Below are 24,877 nucleotides of genomic sequence, written 5' to 3'. Positions count from 1 at the left end.
TTTTGCAACATCTGGAGAGCTACAGTATAGAGACCACTGCAAACTGTGGCCCTCCAGATGCTGCAAAACTACAAATCTCAGCATGCCCAGACAGCAAACAGTTGTGTGGGCATGCTAGGAGTTGTAGTTTTGCAAGATCTGGAGGGCTATAGTTCAGAGACTACCATATAGTGATCTCAAACTGTAGCCCTCCAGCTGTTGTAAAACTACAACTCCCAGCATGCCCAAACAGCTGTCTGGGCATGCTGGGAGTTGTAGTTTTGCAACATCTGGAGTGCTACAGTATAGAGACCAATATATAGTGGTCTCGGACTGCAGCCCTCCAGATGTTGCTAGGCAACTTACCGGCTTCCGTCGGATCCAGGGAGCTTGCTGCATGACATCGCCGCCCGCCGATCTCCGACGCTGATCGTCGCCCGCAGCCTCCGCAGATCGGTAAGGGGATCTTCGGCGTTCAGTCCTCTGTCGTTTCCCCGTTCTGCCCCACCTATTGTGGGTGGGCAGAAAGGGGAAAACGAAAGTTAACACCCCCGCCCCTGATCTGCTATTGGTGGTCACGTCTAGACCACCAATAGCAGGGGTAGGAGGGGTGGCACCCCTGCCACCTCACTCCTATCTCTTCAGGGGGGTTGTGGGTGTCTTAGACACCTGCGATCCCCCTTATATTCCGGGTCACCATAGACCCGTAATAACCCGGAATCGCGCAAATCGCAAGTGTGAATTCACTTGCGATTTGCGCCCATCACCGACATGGGGGGGTCTGATGACCCCCCCTGGGCATTTGCGCGGGGTGCCTGCTGATAGATATCAGCAGTCACCCCGGTCCGGTCCCTGCCCAGCGCGCGGCGGGGACCGAAATTACCACGGGCATACAGGTACGCCCTTGGTCCTTAAGTACCAGGGAGCAAAGGCGTACCTGTACGCCCTTGGTCCTTAAGGGGTTAAAGGGGTATACCAGGAAAAAACTTTTATATATATTTTAACTGACTTCTTTTTTTTCAGATTTGTAAATTACTTCTATAAAAAAAATCCTTCCAATAATCTTTCCAATAATTATCAGCTGCTGAAGTTGAGTTGTTCTTTTCTGTCTGGCAACAGTGCTCTCTGCTGACATATCTGCTTGTCTCGTGAACTGCACAGAGTAGAAGAGGTTTGCTATGGGGATTTGCTTCTACTCTGGACAGTTCCCAAGACAGGTGTCATCAGAGAGCAGTTAGACAGAAAAGAACAACTCAACTTCAGCAGCTCTTAAGTACTGAAAGGATTAAGATTTTTTAATAGAAGTAATTTATAAATCTGTTTAACTTTCTGGAGCCAGTTGATTTATAAAAAAAAAAAAGTTTTTTCCTGGCTAACCCCTTTAAGTTTTTAAAGCCCAATAACAAGCTGCCTTGATATGGGCCACACTGAAAACCTGAACTGGCCAGAAAGGAAATGAAAAACCCTGTTGCCAATATGCCTGTCGTTTCATAAAAATCCTGGACCGGAAATGAACTTTACCAAAGTCTCCTTGGTAACTACTGTCTGCTTGGTAATTTCCAATACTGTATTTCCCATATATTACCCATCTTTGCCTGTATGGGATGTGTACTGCCTAAAACATGGTAGCTAAATATGACACGTATCTTGGGGAAACATAGTTATCCACAAGCACCATTGTCTTCCAAGGGATATTCCGGAGACAATAAATTTTTTTTTAACAGAAATAGAAAAAATAATCATTTTCATATGTTGCAATACCAATTAGTATTATTTTTAGTTTGTATTTAGGCTTTTTATATTTCAAAAAATGAAATAATTTACATTTTTATTAGGAGTTTTTTTTTGTCATTTTGTATAAACTTTATTTTACTTTTTTTTATTTTTATTTTTTTTTTAAACACTTTTTTGTCCTCTAGCGGACTTGTATAGGCAGAGTACAGCCTACAGACTTTACTAGCAGATCTAACAGAACACCTCAGGCTGCCATGGCCATTTGGAGGTCTGTCAGGACAGACAGGTAAGTGTCTAATGCCGTGGCTGCAGTGTCTAGAAGAGTTAAGTATTGGGATTAGACTGAGGTAATATTCAGGATGCTGCCGGAGGGCAGGGAGCGATGAGTAAGTAATTGTATTACCCATAAAAAGACAATGCAGAAGAACCTTACCATAAATCTGTTTTGTTTCATTCCTCTGTTATTATTCATGAACAATAAAAGGGTGTTCAAAGGGGCATGTCCCTACACAGTCTGACATCGTGAGCACTGACTACAAATTGACATTGTCAATGAGTAGCTCTGGCTCTAGTACATTTATCATTAGGGGGTCTATTAACATGGAGCTAAAAAAAATAATAGTGTCTCACGTCTCACACAATGAACACAGTTTTTTTTACCCATAGCCAGAAGTGGAATCAAATGAATGGGAAATATGAAGAAAGCATATATATATATATATATATATATATATATATATATATATATACTCCTCAACATAACAGAACGGCATCATCTTCATTTCCTGATTAGTGGAAGCCAATGGGATTCTCTTCCATGCTTTTCCCATCAGAACATCATAAGCCACCCAGCGGTGAAAGAAACTGTAGCACAGTCCAACTATAGAGGCTTCGAGCACTATCTCTAATACACCTACCAATCACGAGGATGAAGAGAACACAGCATTCATGTTCAGCAGACATGTTCCTGCACAGTAGTGCTTCAAGCCTGCTTCATTTACTGTGCTGGGAAAAACCGTGAAGGGGTGCCGACCCTACACCAGCGCTGCCTCCTTTTTATTATCACAATTGGTGGGATTCCAAAGGTCCCCATTGATCTTAAAGTGACAACATATCCAAGCAAAATGCCAACACTTTATGATATTGAAAATCCCCTTCAAGGAATAAAGTGACTTTACCATTGTGTTTTTTTAGGAAGCCAATAACTTTTTCCAGCACGGTGGTTTTATCCATCTTGCGGGCATTCCCGGGTAACATGGTGCTGAGCTCTTTGATAAGTACATTGAACTGGTCCCGCCTTTTTTTCTCAGACTTGTTACGTAAAGCCCTGAAAAAACAACCATGTCAATAGAAAAGTTTTGGGGAATTAGGGAATTACAAAAGCAGCATGAGATTATGAGAAAGTATTTCTGCACAGTTCAGTAAAAATAAATAAATAAATAAAATGTTAAAAAACTTTAAAATGTTTCAAGATTTAGGAAGCATTTTTAATGTATGCTGCTGTTCTTACCTCTTTGCCCTATCTTTCTCATTTCCATCCATTAGCTTCTCTACGCAGCTGTTTCTGTGAACAGAGAAGGGAGTTGCTGCTTACATAAGAAAAACATAGTCACACTTTGTTTTTTTTTCTGCAATTTTAAGTGAGTCACGTCTTCGTTTACTGCAATATGATCTTTTGGCAAGACATAAAATTGCATACAACACCTTGGGCACCGGTTTCAATAGACAAAACTCAAATACTGTCTAAAACTACAGATGTACAGGGTGGGCCATTTATATAGATACACCTTAATAAAACGGGAATGGTTGGTGATATTAACTTCCTGTTTGTGGCACATTAGTATATGTGAGGGGGGAAACTTTTCAAGATGGGTGGTGACCATGATGGCCATTTTGAAGTTGGCCATTTTGAATCCAACTTTTGTTTTTCAATAGGAATAGGGTCATGTGACACATCAAACTTATTTGGAATTTCAGAAGAAAAACAATGATGTGCTTGGTTTTAACGTAACTTTATTCTTTCATTCGCTATTTCTGGTTTCTGACCACTTATAAAATGTGTTCAATGTGCTGTCCATTGTGTTGGATTGTCAATGCAACCCTCTTCTCCCACTCTTCTCATACTGATAGCAACACCGCAGGAGAAATGCTAGCACAGGCTTCCAGTATCTGTAGTTTCAGGTGCTGCAGAATGGGCAAAACATAAATTTGAACAGGACCCTCAGTTTACGCAGAAGATTTTGTTCAGTGATGATGCAAACTTTTATGTGAATGGTGAAGTTAACAAACAAAACCACTGCTATTGGTCTGACACTAACCCACATTGGATAGATCCCTCCAAAACTGTTGGAACACAAAAATTGATGGAATGGTGTGGTATATGGGGTACAAAGATAGTGGGGCCATTCTTCATCAATGGAAACCTCAAGGCCACTGGATATGCAAAATTGCTACATGATGTTGTGTTTCCCTCTTTATGCTCTGAAGCTGGCACGTTCCCCTAGTTTTTCCAACAAGATGGTGCACCACCACATTATGGGTGTCAGGTCCGAGCATTCCTAGATGAACAGTTTCCTGGAAAGTGGATTATGTCATCGTGGGCCAATTGAATAGGCCCCAAGGTCTCCTGATCTGACCCCCTTAGACTTTTATCTTTGGGGTCATCTGAAGGCAATTGTCTATGCTGTGTAGATACCAGATGTGCAGCACCTGAAATGATGGATATTGGAAGCCTGTGCTAGCATTTCTCCTGCTGTGTTGCTATCAGTGTGTGAAGAGTGGAAGAAGAGGGTTGCATTGACAATCCAACACAATGGGCAGCACATTGAACACATTTGATAAGTGGTCAGAAACTTGTAAATAACTCATGAAAGAATAAAGTTACTTTAAAACCAAGCACATCATTGTTTTTTTTGTGAAATTCCAAATAAGTTTGATGTGTCACATGACCCTCTTCCTATTGAAAAAACAAAAGTTGGATTCAAAATGGCTGACTTCAAAATGGCTTCCATGGTCACCACCCATCTTGAAAAGTTTCCCCTCTCACATATACTAATGTGCCACAAACAGGAAATTAATATCACCAACCATTCCCATTTTATTAAGGTGTATCCATTTAAATGGCCCACCCTGTAGGTATCCTTTTAGGAATGAGGATTTTCATATATAAAACCATGGTAAAAAGACTGTTAGGCCATTTATAAAGTTACAGTTATTTGTATTATGCATATGATTTGTTACGCTTCTGCACACTGAAAACAGAATCTACATGTTACTTTATAATTTTAGCTTTTTTAAATGTAAGACTAATTGCTATATAGTTATATGTGATATACAGTCATATATTAATTTTTATAAAGCTTGGCTAAAACAAGGCTCCTAAAAATATTTTAGGGCCAGGAAAGTGGTAAAAATAGAAAAAAAAACTTATTCTTTAACCCCTTAAGGACCAAGGACGTACCGGTACGTCCTTGGTCCTGCTCTTCTGATATAACGCGGGGTTACACAGTAACTCCGCGTCATATCATGGCGGGCCCGGCGTCATAGTGAAGCCGGGACCCGCCTCTAATAGCGCGCAGCGCCGATCGCGGCGCCGCGCGCTATTAACCCTTTAGCCGCGCGCTCAAAGCTGAGCCGCGCGGCTAAAAGTGAAAGTGAAAGTTCCCGGCTAGCTCAGTCGGGCTGTTCGGGATAGCCGCGGCTAATCGCGGCATCCCGAACAGCTGACAGGACAGCGGGAGGGCCCCTTCCTGTCTCCTCGCTGTCCGATCGCCGAATGACTGCTCAGTGCCTGAGATCCAGGCATGAGCAGTCATGCGGCAGAATCGTTGATCACTGGTTTCTTATGAGAAACCAGTGATCAACATAGAAGATCAGTGTGTGCAGTGTTATAGGTCCCTATGGGACCTATAACACTGCAAAAAAAAAGTGAAAAAAAAAAGTGAATAAAGATCATTTAACTCCTCCCCTATTAAAAGTTTGAATCACCCCCCTTTTCCAATAAAAAAAAAAACACAGTGTAAATAAAAATAAAAATAAACATATGTGGTATCACCGCGTGCGGAAATGTCCGAATTATAAAAATATATCATTAATTAAACCGCTCGGTCAATGGCGTGCGCGCAAAAAAATTCCAAAGTCCAAAATAGTGCATTTTTGGTCACTTTTTATATCATTTAAAAATGAATAAAAAGTGATCAATAAGTCCTATCAATGCAAAAATAGTACCGTTAAAAACTTCAGATCACGGCGCAAAAAATGAGCCCTCATACCGCCCCATACACGGAAAAATAAAAAGTTATATCGGTCAGAAGATGACAATTTTAAACGTATTAATTTTCCTGCATGTAGTTATGATTTTTTCCAGAAGTCCGACAAAATCAAACCTATATAAGTAGGGTATCATTTTAATTGTATGGACCTACAGAATACATATCAGGTGTCATTTTTACCGAAAAATGTACTACGTAGAAACGGAAGCCCCCAAAAGTTACAAAACAGCGTTTTTTTTTCAATTTTGTCGCACAATGATTTTTTTTCCCGCTTCACCATAGATTTTTGGGCAAAATGACTGACGTCATTACAAAGTAGAATTGGTGGCGCAAAAAATAAGCCATCATATGGATTTTTAGGTGTAAATTTGAAAGAGTTATGATTTTTTAAAGGCAAGGAGCAAAAAACGAAAATGCAAAAACGGAAAAACCTCCGGTCCTTAAGGGGTTAAAAAAATGTGTTTTTCATTTTCACAGTCCACTTCTAATAGGTAATATGAGGGGTGTTTTATATGTTTTGACACCTTAAATCCTCTCTAAACTTTGAATAGTACCTGAAAAGCATTCTAATAAAAAATAAGCCCCAGAAGCAACATATTGCTGTGAAACACCTGACAGCCATCACACAAAGGCTTTTTTTGTTTTGCAAAACTGTGACTGCAGGTTTTGAGTCAAAACCACAAGTGGATTCATAAGGAATGAGAAATGTAAAGGAAGGACTTAGGATATATTTACACTTAGGATTTTACTCGAGTAATTCCGCTCGCTGATTCCACTAAAATTCTGCCTTAAAAAAAGCTCTGTTGACTTTCAGGGTATGTTCACACACTTGTGGAATTCCGATCAGGAATTCTGCTCGGAGAATCCATCTGGTGGCCGCCACCGAAAACCTTCGGCAGTAGGACCTTCATTATTCCATTCCATATGGTCCAAAACTGAAAAAAATTAATTGTGAGGTGAAATTGAAAAAAAATATGGAAATTTGGAAATTTGGGGGGGCTTCTTATTTACACCACTAACTGTGCAGCTAAATTAAAATGTTATCGTGATACCAAACATGTTTATTTTTCCTATGCTTACACATTTTTTTTTATGGAAAATGGAAAAAAATTTAATACAGAAGGAGTTAAACTTTGTGTTAAACATTTATGACATTCTTCTTTTTTTACATTTTGTTGGTCCCCTTAGGAATCTTTATAAGGAATAATCAGATTCTTTTGAACTGCTTTGATCTGTGCTCCATTGGTAGAGCCTGTTACAGACACGCTCTATCAATTGGAGATACAAGGCAGCGACGGAAGCAGAAGTAAGCCCTCCGTTTACCTTATCAACCATTCCCCTCTCCCCCACCACCAACCAGCAATCCATTTAAAAGTCCTCTTAAACATCCCTGTCAACTTTGAGTTTTGGAGATCACTGTGTGCCGGGGTGAGGTGTTTTTTTGCGCCTCCGTAGATCCATGCGTCCGCTCCTCCCCCAGCTCTCCGAAGATTTGCAAAGCTAGAGCTGGGGGGGGGGGGGGCAGATGAGGGAGGGACCTGCTGTGGCGATCTATGTCCTCAGGGAGGGGAGATGAGGGAGGGGACCTGCCGTGGAGATCTATGTCCTCATGGAGGGGAGATGAGGGAGGGGACCTGCCGTGGAGATCTATGTCCTCAGGGAGGGGAGATGAGGGAGGGGACCTGCCGTGGAGATCTATGTCCTCAGGGAGGGGGCGTGCCGTAGAGATCTGCATCCAGCCAAGCTCAGGGAGGGGAAATGAGGGAGGGGGTGTGAACCTCCTCCCTCCCTTTGCTCTGCCCTCCCCCAGCTCTAGCTTCGGAAATCTTCGGAGAGTTGGGGGAGGAGCGGACGCATGGATCTAAGGGGGCGCAAAAAACCACCTCACACCGGCTATTAGCGGCATTCCCCAGCTACTGAACACAGCTGGGAGTTGCCTGGTATGGCATAGGCTTGAGTCAGGAGCCAGTGTCATACTTCCTTAACGGCACCATGATGTGTATACAGATTATGGGTAATTAAGGGGTTAAGGTACAATATATAGTGTATAATATTGTAATGTCTGATATATACACAAAAAAGAAACCTCAGAATTACTTGCATGATTAAAAAACAATACAGAGTTGCTCTCATACAAAGTGACGTATCAGGTGTGAAAATCGGATCTTCGTCTACGAGGGCAAAATATAGGCAAATATAATACTTACTAACAGAAATCTATTGTCAAAGATGCTCAGAAGTACCAGCAGCAGTTTATTTCTAGGAACAATGACACCTCCTATTGTGGTCACATAATTCTCTCTTCTTCCAGAAGAGACATCACAGATCATAGCTTAATTCCTGCAGCTACTGAAACACCGGAACAACCCTGTACAATATGTGTCCCACTGCTGATTCCTTTATCTGATGTTCCCCTGCATTCTTCTGTCTGGTTCCTTTCCTTATTTCTCCCCTCTCTGCGCTGTCACATTCAAGCTGCTGTGTATATATAGAGAGATATTAATATTTATAACATGAGGACACAGGAAGCTTTTTGATAAATGCCTAAATCTATAAACATGGCTACCATGCTATTTACTAATGCACATTTCTTATCTGTTGAATGATGCACCACATAGAAGCATGTAGCTACTGAGATACACTAGTCGTGATCACCAGCTAACCACAGTAGGAGAAAATTAAACGAGAACTGAAGAAGAATGCAGACTGGAAAAGCAAAGCTGTCCTTTAAAGGGGGGACTTTGTACCAGGGATGTATATGAAATGCAGGACCACCCATCTTTAATGCAGACGAGCATGTAAACAAAGGTAAAGCTGCTAAAAATTCTAACTGGAAAAGTAAAAAAAAATAACAATACAGGACGTATTAATACGTATGAAGTCAGTTGGATAACCCCTCTAAGGGTTTGAAATAAATGGCCTATAATTAGGAAAAATGATCAATATTTAATCGATGAAAGTCTGATCAGCTGTCTTTAAACCCTTAAGGACTCAGCGTTTATCAGTTTTTGAATTTTCGTTTTTTCCTCCTTACCTTTTAAAAATCATAACCCTTTCAATTTTCCACCTAAAAATCCATATGATGGCTTATTTTTTGAACCACCAATTCTACTTTGCAGTGAAATTAGTCATTTTACCCTAAAATCCACAGCAAAATGTTGAAAAAAAAACATTGTTCGACAAAATTGAAGATAAAATGCCATTTTGTAACTTTTGGGGGCTTCTGTTTCTATGCAGTGCATTTTTCGGTAAAAATGACACCCTATCTTTCTGTAGGCAGTGGCGGATCCAGGGGGGGGGGGCAACGGGACAATTCCCCCCCCCCCCCCGAGATTGTTGCCACGCCCCCGTACTATACAATAGCATGTTGGAGCGGGAGCTTTCAGCTATCCCGCTCCACCAATCCCTAACCTTTCTCACACGCTGCGGTTGCTCCATTCCTGCAGTCAGTGAGAGCTGGGGGGACGCCATCCACGGCATTACGTCGGCGCGATGACATCACATCATCGCGCCGGCGCCCGGAAATCACGTCCCCGCGGCTCTCACTGGCTGCAAGAACGGAGCAGCCGCAGCGTGTGACAAAAGGTGACGGGTGAGAAAAGGGGGGGGGGAAGCAAATTATAAGTGAAAGGGGCAAAGGTGATGGGTGAGAAAGGGGGGGGAGCAAATTATAAGCCAGAGGGGCAAATGATGAGTGAGGGGCACATGTCAGGGGGGGGCATTATATGTGGGGGCAAATGACAGGACCTGTCATGACCCCGGTCATGTGCCCATATAATGCCCCCCTGGCATGTGCCCCTCATATATAATACCCCATGTCCCGTGCCCCTCAACAATAATGCCCCCCTGACATGTGCCCCTCACATATAATGCCCCCTGTCCTGCCCCCCAGGGGGCATTATATGTGAGGGGCACATGTAAGGGGGGCATTATATGTGAGGGGCACAGGACATGGGGCATTATATGTTGGGGCACATGACAGGGGGCATTATATGTTGGGGGCACATGACAGGGGGGCATTATATGTGAGGGGCACATGTCAGGGGGCATTATATGTGAGAGGCACATGACAGGGGCCCTCCTGTCATGTGCCCATATAATGCACATATAATGCCCCCCCCCTCATGTGCCCATCACTTATAATATCCCCGTCCTATGCCCCTCATATATAATTCCCCCCTGTAATGCGTCCTCACATAGAATGCCCCCTGTCATGTGCCCTCACATATAATGCTATAATGCCCCCCTGTCATGTGCCACTCACATATAATGCCCCCCTGTTATGTGCCCCTCATATATAATGCCCCATGTCCTGTGCCCCTCACATATAATGCCCAATGTCCTATGCCCCTCACATGTAATCCTCCTGAGGGGGCAGGACAGGGGGCATTATATGTGATGGGAACATGACAGGGGCATTATATGCGAGGGGCACAGGACAGAGGGCATTATTATTATGTGGGGGGAACAGGAAGGGTTATAATTATTGTATGTGGGGGCACAGGATGGGACATTATTACTATATATGAGGGGCACAGAGTGTTTTGCATTTCAGAGGTATAGGCTGGCATTTATCATTGTAGGTGTAAGTGAAGTATTTTTCTACACCTTTTTTGTGTGTGCTGGTAATGTGTAGGAGAACCACATTTATAAAAAGGTAGCAGACCATTTGATACATTTCGTGCAGGTCACATTTTCTAACATTTCTCTCTTCACAAAAAGCTAAGTCTGGGTTGGTGTAGTTTTAGAGACTTTTCAGTCGTTTTGCGCCTTTTTTGCGCCTTTTCACAAAAAGACGCAGTTCATAAAACCCGTCCATATCACGTGTATTGCCAAAATCAGTGGATTGCAACTCAAGCGCAAAAAAGGCGCAAATAAACCCTGCTTGCGCCTTTTTTTCATAATTTTTAGACACAAAATACAAGAGACAATTATACATGTCGGCCATAGTGTATATTATAAGGATTTTATGGGGTGCTATGATTTTTATGGGCCACAATACATTATGGTATTGTATTCAGAGGGTGCATGGCAAGGTTATATTCAGAGAGTGCAGTATGTGGTGGTTTTATATTCAGAGGGTACAGTGTGTTGAAGTAATATATTCAGAGGGTTCAGTGTGTAATAGTATTATATTCAGAGGTTACGGTGTGTGGCGGTTTTATATACAGAGGGTACGGTGTGGCGATATTATATTCAAAGGATACAGTGTTTGCTAGTATTATAATAATTATTGTTTTCTTATAGAGGATCAGAATCCGCTGACATAGAAACCATCTGGGCGTCAAGTTCTGCAGCGAGAAGATTTAGCTGGACCTGGATTAGATAAGGAAAAACTATAGAGAAGATGTCACCTGTAGTCACTGATATCATTCTGTATCCTTCTCACTATGTCCTATCAGAGCTGGAGTCACTTGTAAGTTCTGCAGTAATGATGGGTGAAACAACAACTCCTAGCATAACCATATCACATACTTAAAGGGGTACTCCGGTGAAAAACTTTTTTTTTTAAACAGATTCGTATTCTATTAAAAAATCTTAATTCTTCCTGTACTTATTAGCTGCTGAATAGTACAGAGGAAATTATTTTCCGTTTGAAACTCAGTGCAAAATTGAAAGCGTTATAATTTTTAGAAGGTGATGAGGAAAAAATGAAAATGCAAAAACGGAAAAACGCTGAGTCTTTATGGGGTTAAAATGATACCCTACTTATATAGGTTTAATTTTGTCGGATTTCAGGAGAATTTAAAATGTCCTTTTCTGACCCCTATAACTTTTTTTTTCTGCATATGGGGATGTATGAGGGCTAATTTTTTGCACCATGATCTGAAGTTTTTATCAGTACCATTTTTGTTTTGATCAGACTTTTTGATAGCTCTTTATAAATTTTTTTATGGTATAAAAAGTGACCAAAAATACCCTAGTTTGGACTTTGGATTTTTTTTCCTGTACGCAAATGACCGTGCAGTTTAATTAATTATATATTTTTATAGTTTGGACTTTTACACACGCGTGATACCACATGTTTATATTTATTTTTATTTACATATTTTTTTCTATTTAATGGGAAAAGGGGGTTATTCTGACTTTAATTAGGGAAGGGTTTAAATCACATTTATTAACACTTTATTTTTTTCTTTCCACTTTTATTTTTTTTTGCAATGCAATAGCCCTGATCACTGGCATGCATTAACATGGCATTGATCAATGTTATCGCCACTCAACTGCTCCTGGCTGGATCTCAGGCACAGAGCAGTCATTCGGCGATCGGACATGCAGGAAGCAGGTAGGGATCCTCCTCGTGTCCTGTAAGCTGTTCGGGACTCTGCGATTTATCCTCGGCGGTCCAGAACAGCCCGACTGAGCTCCCAGGAAGGTTTCGGTTTCCCTTCAGACGCGGCGGTCAACTTTGATCGCCACGCGTCTGAAGGGTTAATACTGTGCATCACCACGATCTGTGATGTCCGGTATTAGCCGTGGGTCCTGGCCGTTGATGGCCACCGGGACCAACCCGATATGATGCGGGGTCACGCGGGAGACGGCGCAGGACATAAATATATGTCTTGTGTCGTTAAGGGGTTAAAGAGGTACTCCAGTGAACTAAACACATAGCCCATCCTTTCCCTCTCATCAATCTATTTAATTCTCTAAATTTCATTCATTAGCTATATAGAGCAGTTTTCCCTCTTTCAGTTGTCACTTACATGCATGAAGTGAGGGAATAACATCTTTCAACCATATGCTCTGTCTATGTCCAAATTCCTCTCTGAAAGCAGCCCCACCCTCTTGGAAGACACAGATGTGGTGACCCAGTGCAGAATAACATGTTCTTCTGTACTCCTGCCCATCCTGTGTGGCAGATGCTGCTTCAATGTCCGTCTTGGGCCCACATCACTCAGGATTCTATACCTCAATATTATGCAATGGTTAAGATATTGGTATTTTCGGTGTACTTGTCACTTTAAACCTTAAACCTGTTGTCAAGGACCTTGCTATTAGGGGAGAATGCAGAGGTGAATCATGTGACTTATCTGTCCAATGGGAATGCTCTAAATTGCTCTCATATATAGTGTAACCAGAGTTCAGAGTTAAGTTTATGCTGAGGTACAGTTGAGAGAAGTCTGTGAGGTGATTCTGAAGGAGGCCTAGTCCAGCAACCACGCATCTACTTCAAGTTAACCCCTGCGCCTGGGTGAAAGTCAAAGCCAACAGTAAGCACTAAAGTTCGGGGATCAATTCAAGTCAAGTTAGTCAAGTCCAAGTAACCTCAATACAAGTCAAGTCAGTCATATACAGCACAATCAACTATAAGTCCCAACAAGCTGATTCCCAAAGTTCACCCTGCATCTTCTTCATGCTAATCTGAGCTGTAACGGATTGTACCATCTTTCCAACCATAGTACAGCCAGTTATCTGTAACCTTGCGTCGAAGTAATTATTTGCTCCGTGCCTGGAACAGGAGAAGCTGTTCTACCCCAGGTGATGTATAAGTCAACCACACCCTGGCATCACAAAAAGGTTAATTACACACATTACACACCCTCACCCGACACAGACCATATGGTTTCTGTCCTGCACTGATGAGTCATGCTCTCTTTAGTGCTAAGAACTGGGAGGTGTGTGCAGCCTCAGGCAACCAGACACTAGATGATTTTTCTCTGCTACTCAGAGCAAGAGGGTGGTGGCTGCTCTCAAAGAGTGAGCTGCAATGATTGCTGGGAGATGTAGACAAGGGGAGAGAAGGGTGGCAAAGAATATCAATCAAGCAGCCAGAGAAGACAATAGAGGCCACAGGCCATGCATTTCAGGCAGGATGGTTTATATATATATATATATATATATATATATATATATATATATATATATATACAAAAGCAAAATATGATGCAGCACTCCACAAGTTGCAAGCAAAGGGTGGTTTTATTCCATCATGTGCATGACCACTAGGTCATGTGACATAAGTAATATATCATTTACATATGTAAACAAACATGATCATCATAAAAAATTGTGCAATCAATAGTGTACATACCGTATTTATCGGGGTATACCACGCACCGGCCTATAACACGCACCCTCATTTTACCACGGATATTTGGGTAAAAAAAGTTTTTTACCCAAATATCCATGAAAAAATGAGGGTGCGTGTGTGCGCGTGTATACCCCGATATACCCCCAGGAAAGGCAGGGGGAGAGAGGCCGTCGCTGCCCGCTTCTCTCCCCCTGCCTTTCCTGGGGTCTAGAGCGCTGCTGTCGGCCCTTTTCACCCCCTGGTTATAGCCAGGGAGAGAGAAGCGGCGCCGACAGCCAGGGGGAGAGAAGGGGCAGCGGCACCCATTGCCGGCGCCGCTGCCCCGTTGCCTCCCCCCATCCCCGGTGGCATAATTACCTGAGTCCGGTCCGCGCTGCTCCGCTGCTCCAGGCCTCCGTCGTGCGTCCCCGGCGTCATTGCTATGCACGGCGCGGCGCATGACGTCAGAGCGCCGCGCCGTTCAGCGCATAGCAATGACGCCGGGGACGCACGACGGAGGCCTGGAGCAGCGGAGCAGCGCGGACTGGACTCAGGTAATTATGCCACCGGGGATGGGGGGAGGCAACGGGGCAGCGGCGCCGGCAATGGGTGCCGCTGCCCCTTCTCTCCCCCTGGCTGTCGGCGCCGCTTCTCTCTCCCTGGCTATCGGCGCCGGCACCGATAGTCAGGGGGACAGAACGGGCAGTGGCGCCGATAACCAGGGGGTGAAAAGGGCCGACAGCAGCGCTCTAGACCCCAGGAAAGGCAGGGGGAGAGAAGCGGGCAGCGACGGCCTCTCTCCCCCTGCCTTTCCTGGGGGTGTATCGGCATATAACACACACACAGACTTTAGGCTAAAAATTTTAGCCTAAAAAGTGTGTGTTATACGCCGATAAATACGGTAATCAAATACATAGTACTAAATTCAATATAGACATCCGATAGCCATCAGGTGTATAGATAGAATAAAATCACCCTTTGCTTGCAACTTGTGGAGTGCCGCATCATATTTTGCTTTTTTCTGGATTGAGGAACCGGCGGACCCAGGTTCCAGTTATGCGGGCACCCCGAATTTCATTCACATTCTGGACTTTGGTTGTGCTGTTTCTATTTGCTATATATATATGTATATATATATATATATATATATATATATATATATATATATCCAACCAAGAGACGCAGCACTTCAAGAATTAGCAAAGGTGTATTTATTCCATCATATCCAGTCAATGGATAGACTTGGGAGGAACCTTGATCCTTGATCCGGTTCTCTGAACGCTGGCACCCACTGCACCTCAATTTTTTCTGGATAGTGCTGCATATTTGGTTCTCCCTCTTCTATATATGTGTGTATATATATATATATATATATATATATTTATTTATTTTTTTCTCCTCTTTAAGGTGTTAGTCACCAAAATGTGATTTTAGTAGTTACCTGCCAGAAAGTAATGGACATCCATAGGAAGGATCAGTACTTGTAGCCCACCATAAAGTTGCTGCTTTAATTTTGTGAAATGGCTAATTCCTCTTGGAGTTCCCTCCCTCCAACTACAAGTCCCAGGATCCCTTGTTTGTAAGTGTGAGGTCACTTTTCTTCCTACCACACATCAGCCACCCCACCCATTGCAGCACAACTGAGCTCCCTTGTATGTCTGCTTTGCTTAAAACTACAATTCCCTAGAGCTATGTGGGAAATAATCTCCCTCCCACCCAGTGGTGGCTCCACCCATTGAAACTCAGGCAGGCTCCCTTTCCACACCTGGCTACTGGTGTAAAGTCTCGGGCTGCACTGAAACCTGGGAAAAGCTGAGACGACACTCATTTTGTATGCTGCTAAAAACGTTATTTGCATAATAATATTATTATGAACTACACTAACGTTACAGCCTCTGTAGCACAGTCAAAAAAAAATTTGTGGAATACCCCTTTAAAGAGATACAGCGCTCCTGTGAGCATTGTGTCCTCTTCACTGTTTACCAATTATATGGAGCCACTGGAGCACCACAGGACCTTAAGAAAGCTAGCCAGTGGGAATGCCAAGAGTCAGATCTCTAGCTATCTAATATTGACAGCATTTTGTAAGGATAGGCCATTCATTTTAAAGAACCAGATAAATGTCTCCAAATTAAATAATTAAAAATATTAATTTGCATATCTGTTTTCGTTACAAACCAATGGTAACAATAATAATAAATATTGAAATAATTGCTAACTTACAAACTGCATTGATGCTTGAACACACCTTCCAAAAAAATTAGCCTTTATAAAAAATAAAAAAAAAGTAATAGGAGGTCACTGCCATTAATGAATAATGCTGCTATGAAAGAGTGTATTAGGTTTGAAACAATGTTTAGGTGGAAGGTACATGTCAAAGTAACATCCACATGAATGCTAGGACCCAGGGTTTCTCAGCAGAATATTTCCCTGAGAAGCACAAGCTCCCCGGGAGATTCATGTGATGTAAAAGGAAACATGATTCATTAGACAAGGTCACCTTCATTCACTTCTCCATGGTCCTATTCTGATGTCCACCTTCCCATTGTAGGTACTTTCATCAGTGAACAGGGATCAGCATGAATACTCTGACCAATCTATGACTATGCAATCACATAAACACGAAGATGGAATGCACTTCCTGTTAAGATACTTTTCAAACAAAGCCAACAGATACATTAGTATTTCTTTCGGGCAGGACTAAATGGGCTTGCTCCATACACACACATCAATGAGGCATAGGTGCCTACGCTTCTTTGGTTACTTTTGGGCAAGTATAAGGTCATTCAGATTTTTATGCTTGCCCATTCTTCCTGCTTTCAACACATAAACTTAAATTTAAAAGTAACAACACAAAATGGCCGCCATGGTCTCCACCCATCTTGAAAAGTTTCCCCCCTCACATATACTAATGTGCTTAAACAGGAAGTTAATATCACAACCATTCCCATTTTATTAAGGTGTATCCATATAAATGGTCCACCCTGTAGTCTGTAGACGGTATAATAACCAGCAGTTCACTCCATTCTTAATACTCTTTGACAGAGTGCAATTTTGGGTTTAATACACATTTATTTTATTTTTATTTTTTTGTGCTGCTGCACTGTTGTGTACTGCTGCTGAAAAAATATGTTTTTTCAGCGGACTGTAGTGCATTTTTTTTGCCCTCATACGTACCAACCACATACCTACCATACCTACATCTAAGTAGTGCACTTTTTGTTCCTGTTAATCTGTAACAAGCCTACATACAGTGAAAGGCCAGGGAAAAGTAATCATCGGCTGTTGTTTAATGAAAATTCGTTTTCCAAGTGTACTGTAGCGCATTTTTTGCCCTCATACGTGCCTACCACATACCTACATCTAAGTAGTGCACTTTTTTGTACCTGTTAATATGTAACAAGGCTACATACAGTGAAAGGCCAGGGAAAAGTAATCAATGGCTGTTGTTTTATGAAAATACGTTTTCCAAGTGTACTGTAGCGCATTTTTTTGCACTCATACATGCATACCACATACCTACATCTAAGTAGTGTACCATTTTGTACCTGTTAATTTGTCAAGGGTCTACATACTGTGAAAGGACAGCCAAAAGTAATCACCGGCACATTGTAGTGCATTTTTCTGCCCTCATAAGTGCATACCGCATATGTACATCTAAGTACTGTACTATTTTTTACCTGTTAAACTGTCAAGGGCCTACATACTGTGAAAGAATAGCCAAAAGTACTCATTGGCTGGTGTATTAAAAAATTACAGAGTTTTTAGACTCATTGTAGCGCATTTAAGTAGTGTACTATTTTGCACCTGTTAATCTGTCAAGGGCCTAGACAGCCAAAAGTGCACACATGCCTACATACTGTGAAAGTCCAGGCAAAAGTACTCATCGGCTGGTGTTGTACTCAGATACTTTTTTAAGTGTACTGTAGAGCATATTTCTGCCCTCATTAGTGCATACCTACATCTAAGCAGTGTACTATTTTGTTCCTGTTAATCTGTCAAGGGCCTAGACAGCCAAAAGTGCACACCTGCTGCTGTTCTAGACAAATACTGTTTTAAGCGTAGTGAAGCGTATTGTACTCCCCTCATATACGCACTAGGTATGTCAGGCAGAAAAGTGCCAGGACGTGCACAGAGGAGTGGTAGAGGCCTAAATCCTTTTGGCAGGGGTCGCAGCAGACTAGGGGCGAGTGGCAGCAGGAGTCACAGCAAGAGGCCTAAGCTCCAGTTATCGGCTAGCGGTCGTGTCTCGACCAGCCCCCCCATCTGTCGTCGTCGATTGGTTAACACGGTCATCCAATTCATCCCAAGTGACATCTGACACCCCCACTCAACAGTCGGTGGGTTCCTCAGACACAACCCTCAGTTGGCATGGCCCGGGAGCAGTCCCTGTCCCCCATTGCCTCTGTCCTATGCTGTTCCCTCTCCTACAGAAGTATCTTATGCTTTGGGTTCAGCTCCACTATTCACTGAGGACGATCTAATAGAGGACAGTCAGCAGCTACTGCCCATCCAAGGAGTGGAGGAGACATCAGCCGCTTCCTCCGCTAGGCGGGCAAGTAGTGATGAGGAGAGTGACGTGGGAGGCGGTGTTGCCAGGGTTAAGGGTCCTGAAGCAGACACTGTTGAGGAACCAGAGTTGTGTTGAGCGGCATAGGCCATATTCGAATTCACGAATATTCATGAATATATGGACGAATATTCGTCATATATTCGCTAAATTCGCATATTTGTAATATTCTCGTTTTATTATCGCATATGCGAAAATTCGCGTATGCTAAAATTCGCGTATGCTAAAAATTAGCATATGCTAATTTTTGCATATGTGAAAATTCGCACGCCAGTCTCACACAGTAGCATTAGAGCCTTCTTTACACCACACAAGCTGGAATTAGAGAGGGGTGATCACTGTGATGTGTACTATGAAAAAAAAAATGAATATTCGTAATTACGAATATATAGTGCTATATTCGCGAACATTCGTGAATTCGCGAATATGCGATATTCGCGAATAAAATTCGCATTGCGAATATTTGCGAGCAACACTACTGAGGAGGACATCAGTGACGTGCAGACGCTCGTTGATGATGATGAAGCCGATCACAATTGGGAGCCGGGTGCAGAAGGGACTTCATCATCATAAGGAGAAGAGAGTTGCAGGTTGCCCGTGAGGCAGCAGCTGAGCCAGCAAGGCGGTAGCATGGTTGGCAGTCAGCGTGGTGGCTGAAGTGGAAATTCTGGAGCCAAACGTGCCCAGGGAGGGGAGACCACCTGCTTCGCGGCAGGCTACCTTCCTGAGTGGTAGTGGAACAGGGTTTCCTGGAGACGGCGGCAGTAGCAGTCAATTAGTGCGGACTGTTGGTGGGAAAATCAGCTTCAGCTACTCGGTGGTGTGGCAGTTTTTCATCAAGCATCCGGAGTATGTTCACAAAGCCACATGCAAGATATGTTGGCAGAAGGTGTGGCCAGGGTCCCAATGTTGGCACCACGGCCCTGCATAAACACATGCTTCACCACGATAAAGCGGCCCTGGGAGAACTGTGGCTCCGATGTAGTGGTCCAGCCTGCTGCATCACCCAGTGGCACGCCGCTCCCTGTTTCAGCCAGCCAAGGCGCAAAGCCATGTCCAAGAGACAACAGTATGCGCCCACTCATCTAACGGCGCAGAAGCTGAATGTGCTCCTGTCTAAGTTGCTGGTGCTGAAGTCCCTCCCTTTTCAAGTGGTGGACTCTGCACCTTTCAGAGAACTGATGGCTTGTGCCGAGCTGAGGTTGAGAGTGCCAAGCCGTCATTTCTTTGAGAAGAAGGCAGTACCAGCCATGCAAAATTTTGTGGAAGAGAAGGTGGGACAGTCCTTGAGCCTGTCGGTGTGTACCAAAGTGCACGGCAGCGCCGACGTCTGGAGCTGTAACTACGGTCAGGGACAATACATGTCCTTTACGGCTCACTGGGTTAATGTGGTTCCTGCACAGCCACCACTCCAACTTGGACAGGTCACACCGTTTCCTCCTCCATGCTGTCAGCCCATTGTTTCTGTGACAGTGTGCAACTCCGCCTCCTCATCCTTCACTGCCCGGACAAGTCTCAGTGACCCTTCATCATACCATGAGTGCAGGGCACACCGGTGTCACGCTGTTCTTCACATGGTTTGCATTGGCGAAAAGAGTCACACAGGGGAGGAACTGCTAAAAGTCAGTCATAAAGAAATCGGAGTATGGCTTACTCCACAAAATCTGGAAATGGGAACCTTGGTGACCGACAACGGGAAGAACATCTTGGCCTCGCTGCGACAAGGCAGGGTGAAACATGCGCCCTGCATGGCACACGTGTTAAATCTGGTTGTCAAGCAGTTCCTGAAGTGTTCCCCCCATTTGCGAGACATCCTAAGAATGGGAAGGAAACTTTGCATGCACTTCAGCCACTCGTACACCGCAAAGTACACCCTCCTTCAGCTGCAGTACACCCTCCTTTGCCACACGTTGGAATTCCACCTTCCATATGTTGGACCAACCGTACGAACAGAAAAAAAGACATCACCGATTTTTTGATGATCCAAGCGAATACGGGTACTCTCGTGTGTAACTTCAATGTGAACCACAGGCAGCTCATACGTGAAACCTGCCGTTTGCTCAGGCCCGTTGAGGAAGCCACATTATACGTAAGTCGCCAGGATTACAGGATGAATGACGTCATTCCACTGCTTCATTTCCTACAAGTGTTGGAAACGATGGCTGGTCAGGGCATTGGAGACGTTGCGGCTACATCTCACGGCCACATGAGCCCTGTGGGGGCTGAACTAGAGGAGGAGGATGAGGGGCACAGTGGAGCACAGTTTAGGTTTCATGAGATGGGCGGTGTTTCTAGTCATCTGACAGGAGAAGAGGAGCATGATCAACTAGTGGAGCTAGAGGGTTATGAGGAAGGTGAGACAGAAGACCCAGAAACACCGTGGCAGTATGCATGCTCACTTGCTTGCGTATTGACAGCCGAATTGTCTACAATAGGTCGTGGGATGACTTGTGGCTCTCCACCTTATTGGACCCTCGCTACCGGCACAAAATGTGGGCTTTTATTACACCCACTGAGAGGGAGGACAAGCTGACCTACTACAGAGAGAGATCCTACGTAGTCAGTTGGCCAAGGCCTATCGGCGCCATCATCCATCCACTAGCAGGTCTTACTCAGGGGGCCCTCTGCGCTCACCTTCCACTGCCATGGCTGCTTGGGAGGGGAGGGGTGGCCAGAGCAGTACCAGCTCCATCAGCAGTAGCCTGAGTCGCGGATGAGTACCTTTCTTCACCCACATAGTGAAGCAACTCATCAGCAGCAGGTAGACATGGAGCAGGACCTGAACCAGCAGGTGGTGGCATACCTTGACATGGCCATGCCAACAAACATTGAAGATCTGCTGGACTTCTGGGCAGCCAAACTTGATTTATGGCCGCAACTAGCAGAGTTTGCCCTGGAAAAACTGTCTTGCCCGGCCAGTAGTGTGGCATCAGAGCGGGTGTTTAGTGTGGCAGGGGCCATAGTCACCCCAAGGAGAACTCATCTGTCCACGAAAAATGACTGAGAGACTGACCTTTGTGAAGATGAATCAGGCATGGATCAGCCAGGATTTCCAACCACCAATGCCAGATGCATCAGAGTAGATTGACCATGGTGCTACACCAACACTTCACAAATATGGATAGTGCCAAAAATTTTAAGGCACTGCTCCCCAGTTACAAACATTCCAGCCACCTTCATCACCGAGTACTAGTATTGCCACCCACCGCACCACTCTGTCACCGGGTCACTTTCAGGACTCCGGATGATGCTGCTGCCACCTCCAGGCTGTTTCATTCAGACACTATTTTGTCTCCTTATGCTTCTTCCAACTCCTGGCTGTGCCATTCAGCCACTATATGGTCTCCTCATGCTGCCAACACCTCCACGATGTGTCATTCAGCCACTATATGGTCTCCTAATGCTTCAGACACCTTCAGGCTGTACCATTCAGACACTATATGGGCTCCATATCCTATCCCCACCTCCAAGCTGTGTCATTAAGCCAATATATTGTTTTCTGATGCTGCTGGGAATGGGATATTAACTCCAAATATGTTCTGGTAGCACTAGCTAACATAAATGCTTAATTTAGATTTCAAGCTTGATCTTTCAATATAAGGGGTTATGAAACCCTCTTAGGTACTGCTGATGCCTGCTCCTGACTGCTCCATTGTCTTTCAGGAATTACTTGGCTTACTGATGCTTCTGGGCTTGGGCCTTACATTTTTGGATGTTTAGCACTAGCTAAATATATGCTTAATAGGAATTTCAACATTGATCTTTCAATCTTAGGTTATGAAACCCTCTGGTGTACTTCTGATGCCTGCGCCTGACTGTGTGTTTCAGGTACTACTTGGCTTATTGATGCTTCTGGGCTTGGGCCTTACATTTTTGGATGTTTAGCACTAGCTAAATACATGCTTAATTGAGATTTCAACATTGTTCTTTCAATGTAAGGGGTTATGAAACCCTCTGGTGTACTGCTGATGCCTGCTCCTGACTATGTGTTTCAGGAACTACTTGGCTTATTGATGCTTCTGGGCTTGGGCCTTAAATTTTTGGATGTTTAGCACTAGCTAAATACATGCTACATTCAATGTAAGGGGCTATGAAACCCTCAGATGTACTGCTGATGCCTGCTCCTGACTGCTCCTGGGTCTTTCAGGAACTACTTGGCTTACTGATGTTTCTGGGCTAGGGCCTTAAATTTTTGGATGTTTAGCACTAGCTAAATACATGCTACATTCAATGTAAGGGGCTATGAAACCCTCAGATGTACTGCTGATGCCTGCTCCTGACTGCTCCTGGGTCTTTCAGGAACTACTTGGCTTACTGATGTTTCTGGGCTAGGGCCTTAAATTTTTGGATGTTTAGCATTAGCTAAAACTTGATGGACTCTGGTCTTTTTTCAACCCTTTGAACTATGTAATACTATGTAACTATGTAAATTTAGCATGCGGCGATACCGAAATGTGTTTATGTTTATTTTTGTTTCCATTATTTTATTTCAAAAATGGGAAAGGTGGGGGATTTAAACTTTTAATAGAGGAGGAGTTTTTCCTTTTATTAAAGGGGTAGTCCAGTGGTGAAAAACATATCCCCTATCCTAAGGATAGTGGATAAGTTTCAGATCACAGGGGGTCCGACCGTTGGGGCCCCCGTGATCTCTCTGTATAGGGCCCCGGCTCGCTGGCCAGATAGCGCGTTGACTACCGCACGAAGCGGCGGCCGACACGCTCCCTCAATACATCTCTATGGCAGAGCCGGAGATTGCAGAAGGCAGCGCTCTGGCTCTGCCATAAAGTTGTATTGGGGGGGCGTGTCAGCCGCTGCTTCATGCAGTGGTCAACACTCCCCTTCCCGCAGGCTGTACAGGAGATCGCTAGGGGGCCCCAGTGGTCGGACCCCCGCAATCTGAAACTTATCCCCTATCCTTAGGATAGGGGATAAGTTTTTCACCACTGGATATCTCCTTTAACATTCTTTTAAAAATGTTTACAATTTTTTTAGCCTCCAAAGGGTATAATTACCTGCAAACACTAAAAAATGAACAATGCTGTAAAAGTGGCGCTACAATTTTACAGGCTGCTGAGGCTGCCTACACATTTGGAGCACCAATCAGACAGCAGGAGCATGGTAAGGGACCTCTGGCTGTCCTCTGATTGGGTTCCCACTTTTTTAACATGTTGGTCCTGATCAGCCCACTGAGCTAACCAGCCACTAAATTACAATGCGTAGAAATGGAAGCCCTCCAAAGTTTAAATTTTTTTTTATTTCCCTATACAAATATTGTTTTTTTTTCTCTGCAGATTTTGGTATGAAATAAGTGTCATTACAAAGTACAATTGGTGATGCAAAAAAACAAGCACTTATCTGGGTCTGTAGGTGCAAAACTTAGTCATCTGAGTCACGCACCTCTGTTGCCCCTGCCAAAAGAAAAAAGCTATCATATTTCAGAGCTTTGCCATATCGCCCCAGCGAACTGAGTGCTGCCCGTCACTTTATAGAATATATTTTCAGTTTCTTTCATCAGAAATATTTTCTGTGTGCCCATCCTCCTTTAGCCATGCTAAACTGGATTAGCCTGCTCTCTGCAAACACTAAAAAGTAGGTCAGTTTAAGAACATTATTATATGGTGACAATGTGATTGCTGGAATCTGTTCCCAATCATATTTTATATGAGCTGACATGTCAGACTGTAGATGTAATGACTGATAACATAACTCTGCATCACAATTCTCTGTAAAAAGGGATTTTCTACACCTCTAACCTTCATCACTATTGTCATCCGCATTCCAGGAGATTCTGAACTACATATATTCTTCATGCTTCAATAAGCCTTCAAGGCAAAACAGAGGATGCTTAACACATTTTTGGGAAACAAAACAGGGCACATTTTTGTCTGCTGGTTTGATTTGGTAAAAATTACAATGGTGCACATGCGCGTGTAAGTGCTTCACTAATCTGCAACTCTAAAGAAATACTCTGGGCCAAACTGAAACACTATGCAGAGCTAGGAAAGGGTCTAAGAGGGAGATTCATCAAAAACTGTCCAGAGGAAAAGTTGCTGAGTTGCCCATAGCAACCATTCAGATTGCTTCTTTGATTTTTAACAAGGCCTCTGCAAAACTAAAGAAGTAATCTGATTGGCTGCTATGGGCAACTCAGCAACTTTTCCTCTGGACAGGATTTGATAAATCTTCCCCTAAGTGGGCAGTGCATGACACATATATGTTGTAGATGGGCATGAAGGTAGAGGCACTACTCCAAGATAAGGTGAAAAAACGTGGATATTTATTCACTCATCTGTGTACAAAGCGACAATTCGG

The 24,877-nt window shown here is 43.6% G+C and overlaps 1 protein-coding gene across 5 annotated transcripts in view; it reads right to left on the bottom strand.

Annotated features, from left to right (window-relative positions):
* The window catches only part of NPAS2 (neuronal PAS domain protein 2), a 139,125-nt gene that overhangs the window by 76,587 nt on the left and 37,661 nt on the right, over positions 1 to 24,877 (bottom strand). For 3 of the 5 annotated variants that reach the window (XM_056556062.1, XM_056556064.1, XM_056556063.1), the window contains exons 2-3: positions 3,224 to 3,277; positions 2,892 to 3,040 (exon numbers count right to left, since the gene is read on the bottom strand). In XM_056556062.1, the coding sequence (XP_056412037.1) occupies positions 2,892 to 3,040; positions 3,224 to 3,277 (203 nt within the window). Of the gene's footprint in view, positions 1 to 2,891; positions 3,041 to 3,223; positions 3,278 to 24,318; positions 24,370 to 24,877 lie in introns of those variants that run through there. The other 2 variants (XM_056556065.1, XM_056556066.1) reach the window with 2 other exon arrangements.

The sequence above is a fragment of the Hyla sarda genome, chromosome 2, assembly GCF_029499605.1.
Source record: "Hyla sarda isolate aHylSar1 chromosome 2, aHylSar1.hap1, whole genome shotgun sequence".
In the NCBI taxonomy this organism is placed as follows: Eukaryota; Metazoa; Chordata; class Amphibia; order Anura; family Hylidae; genus Hyla; species Hyla sarda.
Note: the sequence above shows the minus strand (reverse complement) of the source record. Positions and strands in the feature narration are given on the sequence as shown.